Source organism: Dama dama, chromosome 12, assembly GCF_033118175.1.
Source record: "Dama dama isolate Ldn47 chromosome 12, ASM3311817v1, whole genome shotgun sequence".
Lineage (NCBI taxonomy): Eukaryota > Metazoa > Chordata > Mammalia > Artiodactyla > Cervidae > Dama > Dama dama.
The window spans coordinates 65,187,370-65,201,660 of NC_083692.1; the positions used below are offsets into that span (position 1 = coordinate 65,187,370).

Consider the following 14,291-nt stretch of genomic DNA (forward strand, 5'->3'; position numbering starts at 1 on the left):
TGGCCACCTGATGCGAAGAACTGACTCCTTGGAAAAGACCCTGATGCTGGGAAAGATTGAAGGCAGGAGGAGAAGGGGATGACAGAGGATGAGATGGTTGGATGGCATCACTGACTCGATGGACATAAGTTTGAGCAAGCTCCAGGAGTTGGTGATGGACAGGGAAGACTGGTGTGCTGCAGTCCATGGTGTTGCAAACAGTTGGACATGACTAAATGAATGAATTGACCTGATTTACTTATTTTATGTACTATTTGGGCAAAGCAGAGAGTGACATCACTATGACAGCAGCGTAAAATGAACACTTTGAAGTAGGGAGAAACAAGAAACAAGGAGAATAGACAGGGAACTATTCAGGCAATCAAGGGACCCAGTAAAGAGGAAGTAAAGGAGTCAGAGCTTAATCTTGTCAAGGAATGGGGAAGACAGATTCTAGAAATGCTTAAGAGAGGGGATTAGTAATTTAGTAGTCAATTAGATAGTCATAAAGCAATGGAAAATGACTCCTACGTTTGACTGAGATTTGATGTATAATACTACTATTGATAGAAATGGGAAGAGGAACAGGTTTGTTGGTTACTGCACGAAGATAATGATCAGTTTGAAACATCTTGCAGTAAGTCTGCCATTAGTTGACCTCAGAGAAATAATCCATATTGGAGAAATGAGGGATTAGGATGACTAGGAAGTGGATATGATCATTCAAGGAGAAGGAAGAAGGATGAAGAACATAACCCTAGGGACTGTCGGTGTGTAAGCTACAAGTGGTGGTGGTAGAGGCAGCTGAGGAGCCCAGAGGGAGCAAGTCAGGGAGACGCTGGAATGCTGGTTATAAGATGCATATTAAAATCACTGAGGCCTGGGTTTGAATCCTGACTCTTTTACGAGTAGTGTGACCTTGAGCAAGCTATTCAACCTTTCTGAGCCTCAGATTCCTCCATAATGAAGATAATGAAATGCCTGTCTCATTATGTTACTGGATAACTAGACATAGGCAATAAATTAGCGTGATGCCTCTCTTAGGTGGTTACTATGATGACTCTAGATAATTAGTAGGAAAAGAAATAAACACTAAGAATGTCTTGTAAGTCAAGAAAGTAGAGAACAGTATTGTCAAAGGATGCATGGGAGCCAAGTATAAGTTAGTAAACTTAACCAGGTATTTTACAAATAGGCAGTTGGTGATCTTTGACCTCAGGATATATTCCAGCTGAGCTATTTAAAATCCTAAAAGATGCTGCTGCTGAAGTGCTGCACTCAATATGTCGGCAAGTTTGGAAAACTTAGCAGTGGCCACAGGACAGAAAAAAGTCAGTTTTCATTCCAATCCCAAAGAAGGACAGTGCCAAAGAATGTTTAAACTACCATACAGTTGTGCTCATTTTGCATGCTAGTAAGGTTATGCTCAAAATCCTTCAAGCTAGACTTCAGCAGTACATGAACTGAGAACTTCCACATGTACAGGCTGGGTTTAGAAAAGGCAGAGGAACCAGAGATCAAATTGCCAACATTTGTTGGATCATAAGGAGGCAAAGGAATTTAAAAAAAAAAAAACCCATCTGCTTCATTGACTATAATAAAGCCTTTGACTGTGTGGATCACAACAAACTGTGGAAAACACTTAGAGATGGAAATATCAGACAACCAATATCAGACATCCGTTACTTGTCTTCTGAGAAACTTGTATGCAGGTCAAGAAGCAACAGTCAGAACTTTACATGGAACAACAGACTGGTTAAAAGTTGGGAAAGGAGTATGACAAGGCTATATATTGTCACTCTGTTTATTTAATTTATAGACAGAGTACATCATGTTAAATCCCAGCCTGATGAATCATAAGCTGGAATCAAGATTGCCAGGAGAAATACCAACAACCTCAGATATACAGATAATACCACTCTAATGGCAGAAAGTGAATAGTAACTGAAGAACCTCTTGATGAAGGTGAAAGAGGAGAATGAAAAAGCTGGCTTAAAACTCAACATTCAAAAAACTTAAGATCATGGCATCTGTCCCATCACTTCATGGCAAATAGATAGGGGAAAAGTGGAAGCAGTGACAGATTTTGTTTTCTTGGACTCCAGAATCATTGCAGATGGTGACTACAGCAATGAAATTAAAAGACACTTGCTCCTTGGAAGGAAAGCTATGACAAACCTAGACAATCTGTATAGTCAAAGCTATGGTTTTTCCTGTAGTCATGTACTGATGTGAGAATTGGACCATAAAGAAGGCTGAGCATCAAAGAATTGATGCTTTCGAATTGTGCTGGAGAAGACTTGGGAGTCTGCAGAGTTTGTACTGCACAGAGATCAAATCAGTCCATCCTAAAGGAAATCAACCCTGAATATTCATTGGAAGGACTGATGCTGAAGCTGAAACTCCTATACTTTGGCCACCTGATGTGAAGAGCTGAGTCATTGGAACAGACCCTGATACTGAGGAAGGTTGAAGACAAAAGAAGAGGGCAGCAGAAGATGAGAAGGTTAAATAGTATCACCAACTCAATGGATGTGACTTTGAGCACTATCTGGGAGATAGTGAAGAACAGGAAAGCATGGTGTGCTGCAGTCAGTGGGGTTGCAAAGAGTCAGACATGACTTAGTGACTGAACAGCAACAACAGCAAAGGATATATTCAGTGGACTAGAGAGAGTGAAACTCCAATGTTTTCAGTTGCTGAGAGATGTAGAGATATACAGGTGCTGTGAGCATTTCCATCTAGAAAAAATGACACTGTCTTGTAAACATGACATCTAAACTTCTAAATCCTTTACCTACTCATGGAAGAGCCTGTAATTGGTCTAGGAGTTGGGCTGTTGTCTCTGACAATTCATAGTTCAATCATGTAGCATGACATGAAAAGGGTGTGGACTCTAGAAGTAGTCAGATGCCTTAAAATTTTTTTTCTGGAGTTAGGTGGAATAAAAATCAGTAGAAGTATAATAAATACATAGTCCTTAGCCCCAGAGGCCTTAGGATATTCTTGGCAGAAGTCTAAATTTGGTGTATTACTACTGCCCTTTTAGTGTATCTTCGATCATTCTGGGGTTCTCTCTGTTCTTTATACTACTTGTTTCAAGGTTATAGCTTTGTAATTTAGCTATATTTTATCTTTGACTCTTTATTCCTTGGGGAAGATAATTTGGTGATTTTAATAAAACTCAGATTTGGGCAATTTTGAGAGGTATCATATTTTCTTACAGTTTTAGGGAATATTTCTTTTTATTAATCAAATGAATTGTTTTCTATAACAGTGAAGAATGTAGAGACCGGTCTAAGTGTCCCAGGAGTGAAGATGTTTTTTGGACATGAGATTGTGAATGGTGAGAGCTTCATGTTTCCTACTTGCTGGTATCAGGATTTGCAGTAGCAGGAAGCTCACTGCTCTGCCTCATTCCAATATTTGGTGGTGAGGGGGTGGCGCAAGATGTTATCTTGCATTTATGAACTCTTAAAGTTGTCATTTGAGAATTGTCCTTTATCTTACTGTTGCAATAGGTATTGTGAACAGAACTGTCTTAAAGAATTTTAATCATCTTGGTTTTACAATGTGAGGACAGCTGGTTCTCAATATTAGAGGTCAGTTTGCAAGCAGAATTATCAGTCTGAACAGAGAAGAGTTATCTTGTTGAGCAAGTGAGTTTAACACCACATGTTCACAGTACATCCACGGTACATTATTTGAAACGTTGGGGCCAAATGTTTCAGAACCCAGTCTAGTTCTAGATTTTTAAAAGCCTGACAAAGGGTTTGGGAGCTTCCATGGTGGCTCAGGCAGTAAAGACTCCACCTGCAATGAGGGAGACCCGGGCATGATCCCTGGGTTGGGAAGATCCTTTGGGGAAGGAAATGGCAACCCATTCCAGAATTCTTGCCTGAAGAATTCCATGGACATAGGAGCCTTGTGGGCTCCTTTGGAGCACATGGGGTTGCAAAAGAGTCAGACACTACTTAGCAACTAAACAGCAAAAAAGGGTATATACTGGTCATATTACATGACACTTCAGTGGGTCTGGTCAGCACTCTGTAATAACACATTTCTGTAGAAAAATGGGTGGAGAATCATACTAAGTGGGATAAAATAGGACTATAAGTAGTATGACAGTTCAGGTTTTGCTCCCAAAAGAGATACACAAAATTTTTGGTTTCCAGACTTTTGGGGTTTGCAATTACAGGAAGCAGCCCCGCTCTTTATTTCTGCCAGCAAAAAATCATTTAGCAAGAATAGATCCAATTATTTGCCTAAAGGAATATAGACACTCATCTGGTCAGTGTGCTTTAGATAAGCCAAATGAAATAAGAGGGAGAAGGTTGCAAACAAGAACTGTTCTTGCTTTCAAGAATGCAAAAGCAAAAAGCCATCCAAGGAGGAGTAAATATCAGTGTTGGGTAGAAGAGAGTGGGGGAATGGAAGACCTGGGACCTCATAAAACTGTGCATTTCTTATCATTGAGGCAGATACAAGGAAGGAAAAGGACTCCTGTAAATGAGAGATTACTACTTCTTGAAAGATTGTTTTGTGAACTAAATAGAACTTAGGGAGAGATGAAAATCTCACCAAATTACTGCCAGTCCAGACTTCCTTTAAAGCAGACAAGTCCAGCCACTTAGCTAACTGCCCTTTCTCACTCAGCATGTGGCTGGAGTGTGCTACTTGAGAGCCCCATGAACAGGATGAGAAGGCAAAAAGCTAGGACACTGAAAGAGGAACTCCCCAGGTCAGTAGGTGCTCAATATGCTACTGGAGATCAGTGGCGAACTAACTCCAGAAAGAATGAAGAGTTGGAGCAAAAGCAAAAACAACACCCAGTTGTGGATGTGACTGGTGATAGAAGCAAAGTCCGATGCTATAAAGAGCAATATTGCATAGGGACCTGGAATATTAGGTCCATGAATCAAGGCAGATTGGAAGTGTTCAAACAGATGGCAAGAGTGAACATTGACATTTTAGGAATCAGAGAACTGAAATGGACTGGAATGGGTGAATTTACCTCAGATGACTGTTATATCAACTACTGTGGGCAAGAATCCCTTAGAAGAAATGGAGTAGCCATCATAGTTAACAAAAGACTCCAAAATGCAGTACTTGGATGCAGTCTCAAAAATGACAGAATGATCTCTGTTTGTTTCCAAGGCAAACCATTCAATATCACAGTAATCCAACTCTATGCCCCAAGCAGTAATGCAGAAGAAGCTGAAGTTGAACGATTCTATGAAGACTTACAAGACCTTCTAGAACTGACACCAAAAAAGGTGTCCTTTTCATTATAGGGGACTGAAATACAAAGTAGGAAGTCAAGAAACACCTGGAGGAACAGACATATTTGGCCTTGGAGTACAGAATGAAGCAGGGCAAAGGCTAAGAGAGTTTTGCCAAGAGACCACACTGGTCATAGCAAATACCCTCTTCAACACAAGAGAAGACTGTACACATGGATATTATCAGATAGTCAATACCAAAATCAGATTGATTATATTCTTTGCAGCCAAAGATGGAGAAGCTCTATACAGTCAGCAAAAACAAGACCGGGAGCTGACTGTGGCTCAGACCATGAACTTCTTATTGCCAAATTCAGACTTACATTGAAGAAAGTAGGGAAAACCACTAGACCATTCAGGTTATGACCTAAATCAAATCCCTTATGATTATACAATGGAAGTGACAAATAGATTCAAGGGACTAGATCTGATAGAGTGCCTGAAGAACTATGGATGGAGGTTCGTGACATTGTACAGGAGACAGGGATCAAGACCATCTGCAAGAAAAAAAATTCAAAAAAGCCAAGTGGCTGGTTGAGGAGGCCTTACAGAGAGCTGTGAAGAGAAGAGAAGCAAAAAGCAAAGGAGAAAAGGAAAGATATACACGTTTGAATTCAGAGTTCTGAAGAATAGCAAGGAGAGATAAGAAAGCCTTCCTCAGTGATCAGTGCAAAGAAATAGAGGAAAACAATAGAATGGGAAAGACTAGAGATCTCTTCAAGAAAATTAGAGCTACCAAGGGAACATTTCATGCAAAGATGGGCTCAATAAAGGACAAAAATGGTAGGGACCTAACAGAAGCAGAACACATTAAGAAGAGGTAGCAAGAATACACAGAAGAACTATACAAAAAAGGTCTTCATGACCCAGATGATCACAATGTTGTGATCACTCACCTAGAGCCAGACATCCTGGAATGTGAAGTCAAGTGGGCCTTAGGAAGTATCACTATGAACAAAGCTTGTGGAGCTGATGGAATTCCAGTTGAGCTATTTCAAATCCTAAAAGATGATGCTGTGAAAGTGCTGCACTCAATATGCCAGCAAATTGGAAAACTCAGCAGTGGCCACAGGCTGGAAAAGGTCAGTTTTCATTCCAGTGCCAAAGAAAGGCAATGCCAAAGAATGATCAAACTACTGCACAATTGCACTCATCTCACACCCTAGTAAATAATGCTCAAAATTCTCCAAGCCAGGCTTCAACAGTACATGAACCATGAACTTCCAGATGTTCAAACTGGTTTTAGAAAAGTCAGAGGAACCAGAAATCAAATTGCCAACATCTGCTGGTTCATTCGGAGAAGGCAATGGCACCCACTCCAGTACTCTTGCCTGGAAAATCCCATGGATGGAGGATCCTGGTAGGCTGCGGTCCATGGGGTCGCTAAGAGGCGGACACAACTGAGTGATTTCACTTTCACTTTTCACTTTCACATATTGGAGAAGGAAATGGCAACCCACTCCAGTGTTCTTGCCTAGAGAATCCCAGGGACAGGGGAGTATGGTGGGCTGCTGTCTATGGGATCACACAGAGTCGGACACGACTGAAGTGGCTTAGCAGCAGCAGCTGGATCATTGAAAAGGCAAGAGAGTTCCAGAAAAACAGCTATTTCTGCTTTATTGACTATGCCAAAACCTTTGACTGTGTGGATCACCACAAACTGTGGAAAATTCTGAAAGAGATGGAAATACCAGACCACCTGACCTGCCTCCTGAGAAATCTGTATGCAGGTCAGGAAGTAATAGAAGTGAACATGGAACAACAGACTGGTTCCAAATTGGGAAAGGAATACATCAAGGCTGTGTATTGTCACCCTGCTTATTTAACTTATATGCAGAGTACATCATGTGAAATGCTGGGCTGGATGAAGTACAAGCTATAATCAAGATTGCTGGGAGAAATATCAATAACCGCAGATATGCAGATGACACCACCCTTATGGCAGAAAATGAAGAGGAACTAAAAAGTCTCTTGATGAAAGTGAAAGAGGAGAGTGAAAAAGTTGGCTTAAAGCTCAACATTCAGAAAACTAAGATCATGGCATCTGGTCCCATCACTTCATGGCAAATAGATGGGGAGACAGTGGAAACAGTGTCAGACTTTATTTTGGGGGGCTTCAAAATCACTGCAGATGGTGACCGCAGCCATGAAATTAAGACACTTGCTCCTTGGAAGAAAAGCTATGACAAACATAGACAGCATATTAAAAAGCAGAGACATTACTTTGCCAACAAAGGTCCATCTAGTCAAAGCTATGGTTTTCCCAGTAGTCATGTAGGGATGTGAGAGTTGGACTATAAAGAAAGCTGAGGGCCGAAGAATTGATGCTTTTGAACTGTGGTGTTGAAGAAGACTCTTGAGAGTCCCTTGGACTGCAAGGAGATCCAACCAGTCCATCCTAAAGGAGATCAGCCCTGAATATTTGTTGGAAGGACTGATGCTGAAGCTGAAACTCCAGTCCTTTGGCCACCTGATGCAAAGAATTCACTCATATGAAAAGGCCCTGATGCTGGGAAAAATTGAAGGCAGGAGGAAAAGGCGAAGTACTGACTTATTTGAAAATACCCTGATGGTGGGAAACATTGAAGGCAGGAGGAGAAGGGCATGACAGTGGATGAGATGATTGGATAGCATCACTGACTCAATGGGCATGAGTTTGAGTAAACTCTGGGAGTTGGTCATGGACAGGGAGGCCTGGCGTGCTGCAGTCCATGGGGTCGCGAAGAGTTGGACACAACTGAGCGACTGAACCGAACTGAACGCTGCTGGAAACAATTTTTGTCTCTTGAACACCTTTTCAAATTAGCAGTGATGGTGGTGGTAATAGAGGGATTCTTAATTGTGTTTTGACTGTTAGACTTTGCAGTAGAGTAGAGTTATGGACTGGAACAAAGCTAGACTGTAGATGAGTTTGTAAAAGTAAATGAACGAATCACTCCTACCATCTCCTAACTCAGGAGAAGGCTGATCACTGACCAGCTTTGGAATTTGTGCAGATGGATTCATTTCCTCCTAAATTCATTCTCACGATTTGGACTTCATTCATAATTTTAAGATCAGAGAATGGTCATCTCCTTCTATCTTTGCTCTGTGGCTTAGTCAGCCATGGAGGGGTCTCCAAGGTGTTGAAAAGCACCTTGAGTAAGAACTATCAAGATGAAGGATAATAATTGACTAATACAAAAAAAAAATAATAATTGACTAATACGTGTTTTCAGTGAATTTTGCTTTCTCTGACCAAAGCTCATTACTTTTAGAATGTAGGGAAAAGAGACATTTTGAAACATAGTGACCCCTCAGAAGCTTCTCCCCCCACTGAATAGTACCCAAGTGTACTTAATTGAATCTTAGATGCCATCAACGATAAGGTGCATTATTTCTTTTTCCAAAAAAAGAAAAAAATGCTGCCAGTTTAGTTATCATGTGTATTTACTGTAAGTCATATCCAATTTCAGAGCTGTTTAAAATGTGCATCTTAAAAAAATATGCATCTTAGAAGCAATGATATATCAATATAATATTTCCCTGTATTCCATGAACGATTAGGTTAATAAAAAAGTGGTTGCAGAGTCTCTGTGGAATGTCTCTTTCATATTTCTTTTGTGATTTCCAGTCTAACTTTTGTTACCTTTTATGTTTCTGAGCTTTAGTGTACCAACCTGTGACAGAGTCAATGTGAATGATTTAAGAGTAAAACCCCAAATGGTACATAGTGTGAGGGAAGATGCATTAGGATGGGAATAAAAAGGAAAGAAAAGATATCTCTAGAACCAATCTGCTTGACCACAGCAGTGCCCTGGAACAGAAAGGGTAAAGTGGACATGTAGAGAGGTTCCTAATCCTGCTAAGTGACCAAGAAAGCTATGTAGAGATGTAAGATTAAAGGTCTTCAGTACTTTGGTTGGTCTTTTCTGCTCTATTTGTTACTGGTCGGTGAAGTCGTCTATGGACTAACATTTCATTCCCAGTTACTGTCTGTGTTACATAATCAAACTGTGGGTGTGGGTGAGAGGAGGAGTAAACTGCTTTCAGGTTGGAAGCCCTGTTGAAATCCATCTGGTTATTTTACAGTGGAACTACTGGATGAAGTGGAACACGGTGCAGTAAGAGAAAAGGCTTCTTCTGTTAGGTATGATGGAATGATTTTCTTTTCTTTTCTTTTCTTTTTTATTTTTTTTTTCTTAATTATGATGTTACCCAAATATACATATTAGGGTAGGAAACCTTAACTCTAATTCACTAGTTGTGTAGTTCCTAAAATGAGGAAACAGGTAGATGGTATCTTCAAATCAGTGTAAACAGTGGATGAATGGGTTCTCTATGAAAGGTCCAGAGTCCTTACCACTGATGTGTGTATGGCATTAACAACAAAGAACAAGTTCACCTAAGTGTTGTTTTATGTAATTATAGTCTAAATACAGACAGAACCAAGGTGGATACAATAAAAGATGAAGACCTAAATGTACAGAAGCCTGCTTCTCCTACTCCTGAGGTGCCAATAACCTCTCTTCTGAGTGACCTCAAGTACAGCCCATCTGGTGAGTACTAGGGCTCTGAATTTCTAGGCTTTTTTGTGATTCAGAATTCTTCAGATTCAAACTCAGAGTTCTATATGGAACTCTCAGCTAGGACATTGTTTCTAGGGTCCAAATTAAGATAAAAGATTGTGATTCATTTATTTAATATTTGCATGCACACTATCTGCCAGGCACTGGGGATACTAAAGTTTGGTATCTCTACACTCCTTGAGTTATGGTGCATGAAACACACTAAATAAGATAAATTAGTATACTATGTAGTTTGCTGGTGCCACATGTTAAGTAGAAAATAAAAATGAAAGAGAAGAAATGTGTGAAAAGGGTGGATTTACAATTTTGGGGTGTCCAGAAAAGGTCTCAATGAAATGGTGACATTTAAAGTAAAATTTTGAAGGAAGTGAGGGATCAAAATGTATGAATATCAGAGGAACTGGTTTTTAGGCATAAATAATGAACAAATGCAAAGGCCTGAAAGAGGAATATGCCATGATTTGATGTAAGGAGATGAGTGTAGCTGGAGTAAGGAGAACAATTTGGGATGAGGTGGGGTGAGTGGATCATGGAAGATTTTGTTGATCATTAAAAGGGCTTGGTTTTTACTCTGCAGTGAGAAGAGAAACCATTGGAAGTTGGTTGATTGTTTTTTTTTTCATTTCCCTAATGACTTAGGATGTTGAGGATTTTTTAATGTGCTTATTTGACATCTGAACATCTTTGGTGAATGTCTATTCATATCTTGTTCATTTTCTTATTTGACCGTTCTCTTATTATTCAGTGCTGGAAGTTTTTTTTTATATATATTCTGAATACAAGTCTTTTCTCAAATACATGCTTTGCAAATATTTCTGCAAGTCTCTGGTTTGCCTTTTCATTCTCTTAAAGCATCTCTTGAAGAGAAGACATTTTAAACTTTGATATACAGTTTATCCATTTTCTTTCTTTCATGGATTTTGCTATTGATGTCATGTCTAAGAAATCTTTCCTAACTCAAATTCACAAAGATTTCCTCCTGTGTTTCCTTCTAGATACATTAGTATATGTTATGTTATACCTCTAATATTTTAAATTACATAATTAGAAAAATAATTTTCAGGATCCAGAGAATTCCAAATATGTGGACATTGGCCCATCACTGGAACTAATTTATTTTAAAATGCTATTTTTTATTATGAATATGCTTTTAGAAAGCATATGTCTTAAATACTGTATGGGGGGATGGAAGACAGTATTACATGAAAATGAAAATCAAAAGAAACCTGGAGTAGCAATACTCATATCAGACAAAATAGACTTTAAAACAAAGACTGTTTTAAGAGACAAAAAAGGATACTACATAATGGTCAAGAGGTCAATCCAGGAAGAAGATATAATAATTATAAATATATATGTGCCCAATATAGGAGCATCTTAAATACTGTATGATTATCACATATGTGGAATCTAAAAATTACAGCAAACTAGTGAATATAACAAAAAAGAAGTGGATTCATGGATACAGAACACAAACTAGTGGTTACCAGGGAGTGATATATGGAGTGGGGGGATGGGAAGTACTAATTATTGTGTGTAAGATAGGCTACAAGGTTGTATTGTACAACACCGGGGAATATAGTCACTATTTTGTAATAACTGTAAATGGAGTATAACCTTTAACAACTGTATAAAAATTTTTTTAAAAAGTTGTGTCTTGAAATATTCAAAACATAAACCTATGGTGAGGGAAACATGGATTATCACAGAAAATGAGTAAATATTTCACTTTATGAGATTATCATCACTGGGGCTTTTGTTTATTCTCAGTTGACAATTCAGATGCTAATAGTGGGGTGGACTGATACAGGTGATAATGAAATAGTTCTCAGTATTCTAGACATAGTGTCAGTAGTTCTAGACATTTGAGTTGCTGTTGAGTTGGAGTTTAGGAGTATGGCTAAAATTAGTGGGAGGGCTATTCTGTTGTCAAGGAAGACAAATATATATAATATTGTTCTTCTGTAGAGGAAGAGGAGGTGACATACACAGTCATTGATCAGTTCCAGCAGAAGTTTGGTGCTGCAGTAAGTATTGCCCTTAGTCATCCTCAGCATTGTCTACAAATGGGTATCATGTCTATGTCTCATAAATTTTTCTCTTATTGTAAGATCAGTGTTTTCCCTAATAATTTAACAGAATATCTGAATGCCTGCTTTGTGCCAGGCATTGTTCTGAGGTCTGGGATAAAATAATGACAAAATTCCAGGACTTTCCTAGTGGTGCAGTGGATGAAAATCTGCCTGCCAATGCTGGGGACACGGGTTTGATCCCTGGTCCAGGAGGATTCCAAGTGCGTCAGAGTAACTAAGCCCGTTAGCCATAATACTGAGCATACCCTGTAGGGCCCGAGAGCCGCAACTACTGAGCCTATGTGCTGCAACTACTGAATCCTGCTCACCCAGAGCCTGTGCAAGAGAAGCCCATGCAGTGAGAAGCCCAAGCACTGCAACTAGAGAAAGCCCAAAGGCAGCAATGAAGACTCAGCACGACCAAAAATTAATTTAAAAAATTCTGTATGAAAAACAGAAAAAAACAAAAGATAAAGTTCCAACCCTGAAGAAGCTTATTTTAATGCAGGAAAATAAATAATTATATGTCAATTGATAAATGCTATAAAGAAAACAAAAGTGTACTAGGGTGAATAGAATGTTAAGGTGTTCCTATTTTATTTAGGATAGACAGAGAAAACCTCTGTGAAGAGGTGACAGTGAAGCAGAAACCTTAAAAGAAGTAAGGGAGCTAATCATGTGGATATATAGGTAAAAAAGTTAAAGAAGGCATGATTAGCAAGAGCTAAGGCCCTATAGCTGAAACATACTTGACTTGTGTGCAGAGGCAGCAGGGAGGTCCTTGTGGAAGGACCACAGTGCAAGAGTGTTAAGAAATGGAAGTGGGCAGGAAGCAGATCAGATAGGGATTTTTAGACATAAGGATTTCAAGTTTGACTTGAGTAAGATAGAGAGTCATTGGCAGTTTTAGAAGGGAGTCAGAAATTTTTTTACTTATATTTTTAAGACTGGATGCTCTGTTTAGGCAATTTATTTATGATTTATTAATTTGACATGTGGCAGTAACTAACTATTCAGCCTAGGTTATGATTCACAGATAGATGTCAGGGAAGTCATTAGGTTTTTTTGTTTAGATGCAAGCTTATGCTCATGTGTGCCCAGGTATATTTTTTTAATGGAGTGTTAACTTTCAACTAGATTCTTTTTTTTTAAAAAACAGCTTTATTGAGATATAATTCACTTGCCATAAAATTTGACAATTTAAAATGTATGCTTCATCAGCTTTTAACATATTCACAGAATTGTACTTCCATTACCACAATTAATTTTAGAACATTTTTAATACCCCAAAAGGAAACCCCATATTCCTTAGCCAATACCTCCAATCGCTCCTCAGTCCCCAGGCCCTGGCAACCACTAATCTATTTTTTGCCTCTGTGAATTTGCTTGTTTAGGATATTTCATATAAATGAGCACATACAATGTATGGTTATTTGTGATTGGTTTGGCTTCTTTCACCTAGAATAATACTTTCAAATTCTGTTATAGCACATATCGGTATTTCATTTATTTTTGTTGCCAAATAGTATTCCTTTGTATAGATATACCACATTTCATTTATCCTTTCACCATTTAAGGGACACTTGGGTTGTTTTTACTTTTTTGGCTGTTATGAATAATGCTGCTGTGAACAGACAGTGTACAAGTCTTTGTGTGGGCATATGTTTCCATTTCTCCTGGATAGAAAATTACAAGTGGAGTTGCTGGTTCATATAATGATTCTGTGTTTAACTCTTTGAGGATTGGCTGGTACTGTTTTGCAAAGCTGCTACACCATTTTACTTTCCTACCAGCAGGACATGAGGGTTCCAGTTTCTCCACATGCTCACCTACACTTATTATCTGTCATTTTAATTATAGCCATCCTAGTGGTATGAAGTAATAATATACCTTTGTGGTTTTGATTTGCATTTCCCTAAAGGCTAATAGCATTAAACATATTTTCATGTGCTTATTGGCTATTTTTAACAAATTTTTACTGGAGTATTGTTGACTTACAATGTATTAATTTCAGGTGTACAATAAAGTAAATTGGTTCTACATATATCTACTCTTTTTTTTCAAGATTCTTTTCCCATTGTATATTTTCTTTAGAGAAATATCTATTCCATTGTCATTTTAATTGTTACAAGAATTTTTTAATATATCAACAGGTGCTTTAAAGGATCCATGACAGCAGCCAAAAATAAGATGAGAACCTTTGCTCTGGAAATTTAAAGAGCTGGTTGGAAATTCTCATCAATAGGGAAATACAGCCTTTTTTCCTGGTTTTGCAGCCTTCTTGTTGATTGATTGAGAATGGAATGGAAATTCAGTCCCCTTTTTTAATCATTGATGAAAGATACGCAGAGTATAGAAAACTTTATGCTCTGAAAAGAAAGATATTGTGC

General features: G+C 38.6%; 1 protein-coding gene across 7 annotated transcripts in view; it reads left to right on the plus strand.

Moving 5' to 3' along the window:
* Nucleotides 1-14,291, plus strand: part of EXD1 (exonuclease 3'-5' domain containing 1) — a 39,134-nt gene that overhangs the window by 5,475 nt on the left and 19,368 nt on the right. For all 7 annotated transcript variants that reach the window (XM_061157531.1, XM_061157533.1, XM_061157530.1 and 4 more), the window contains 4 exons: nt 3,257-3,325; nt 9,333-9,390; nt 9,672-9,799; nt 11,798-11,856. In XM_061157531.1, coding sequence (XP_061013514.1) covers nt 3,257-3,325; nt 9,333-9,390; nt 9,672-9,799; nt 11,798-11,856 — 314 coding nt within the window. The remainder of the gene's footprint in view (nt 1-3,256; nt 3,326-9,332; nt 9,391-9,671; nt 9,800-11,797; nt 11,857-14,291) is intronic.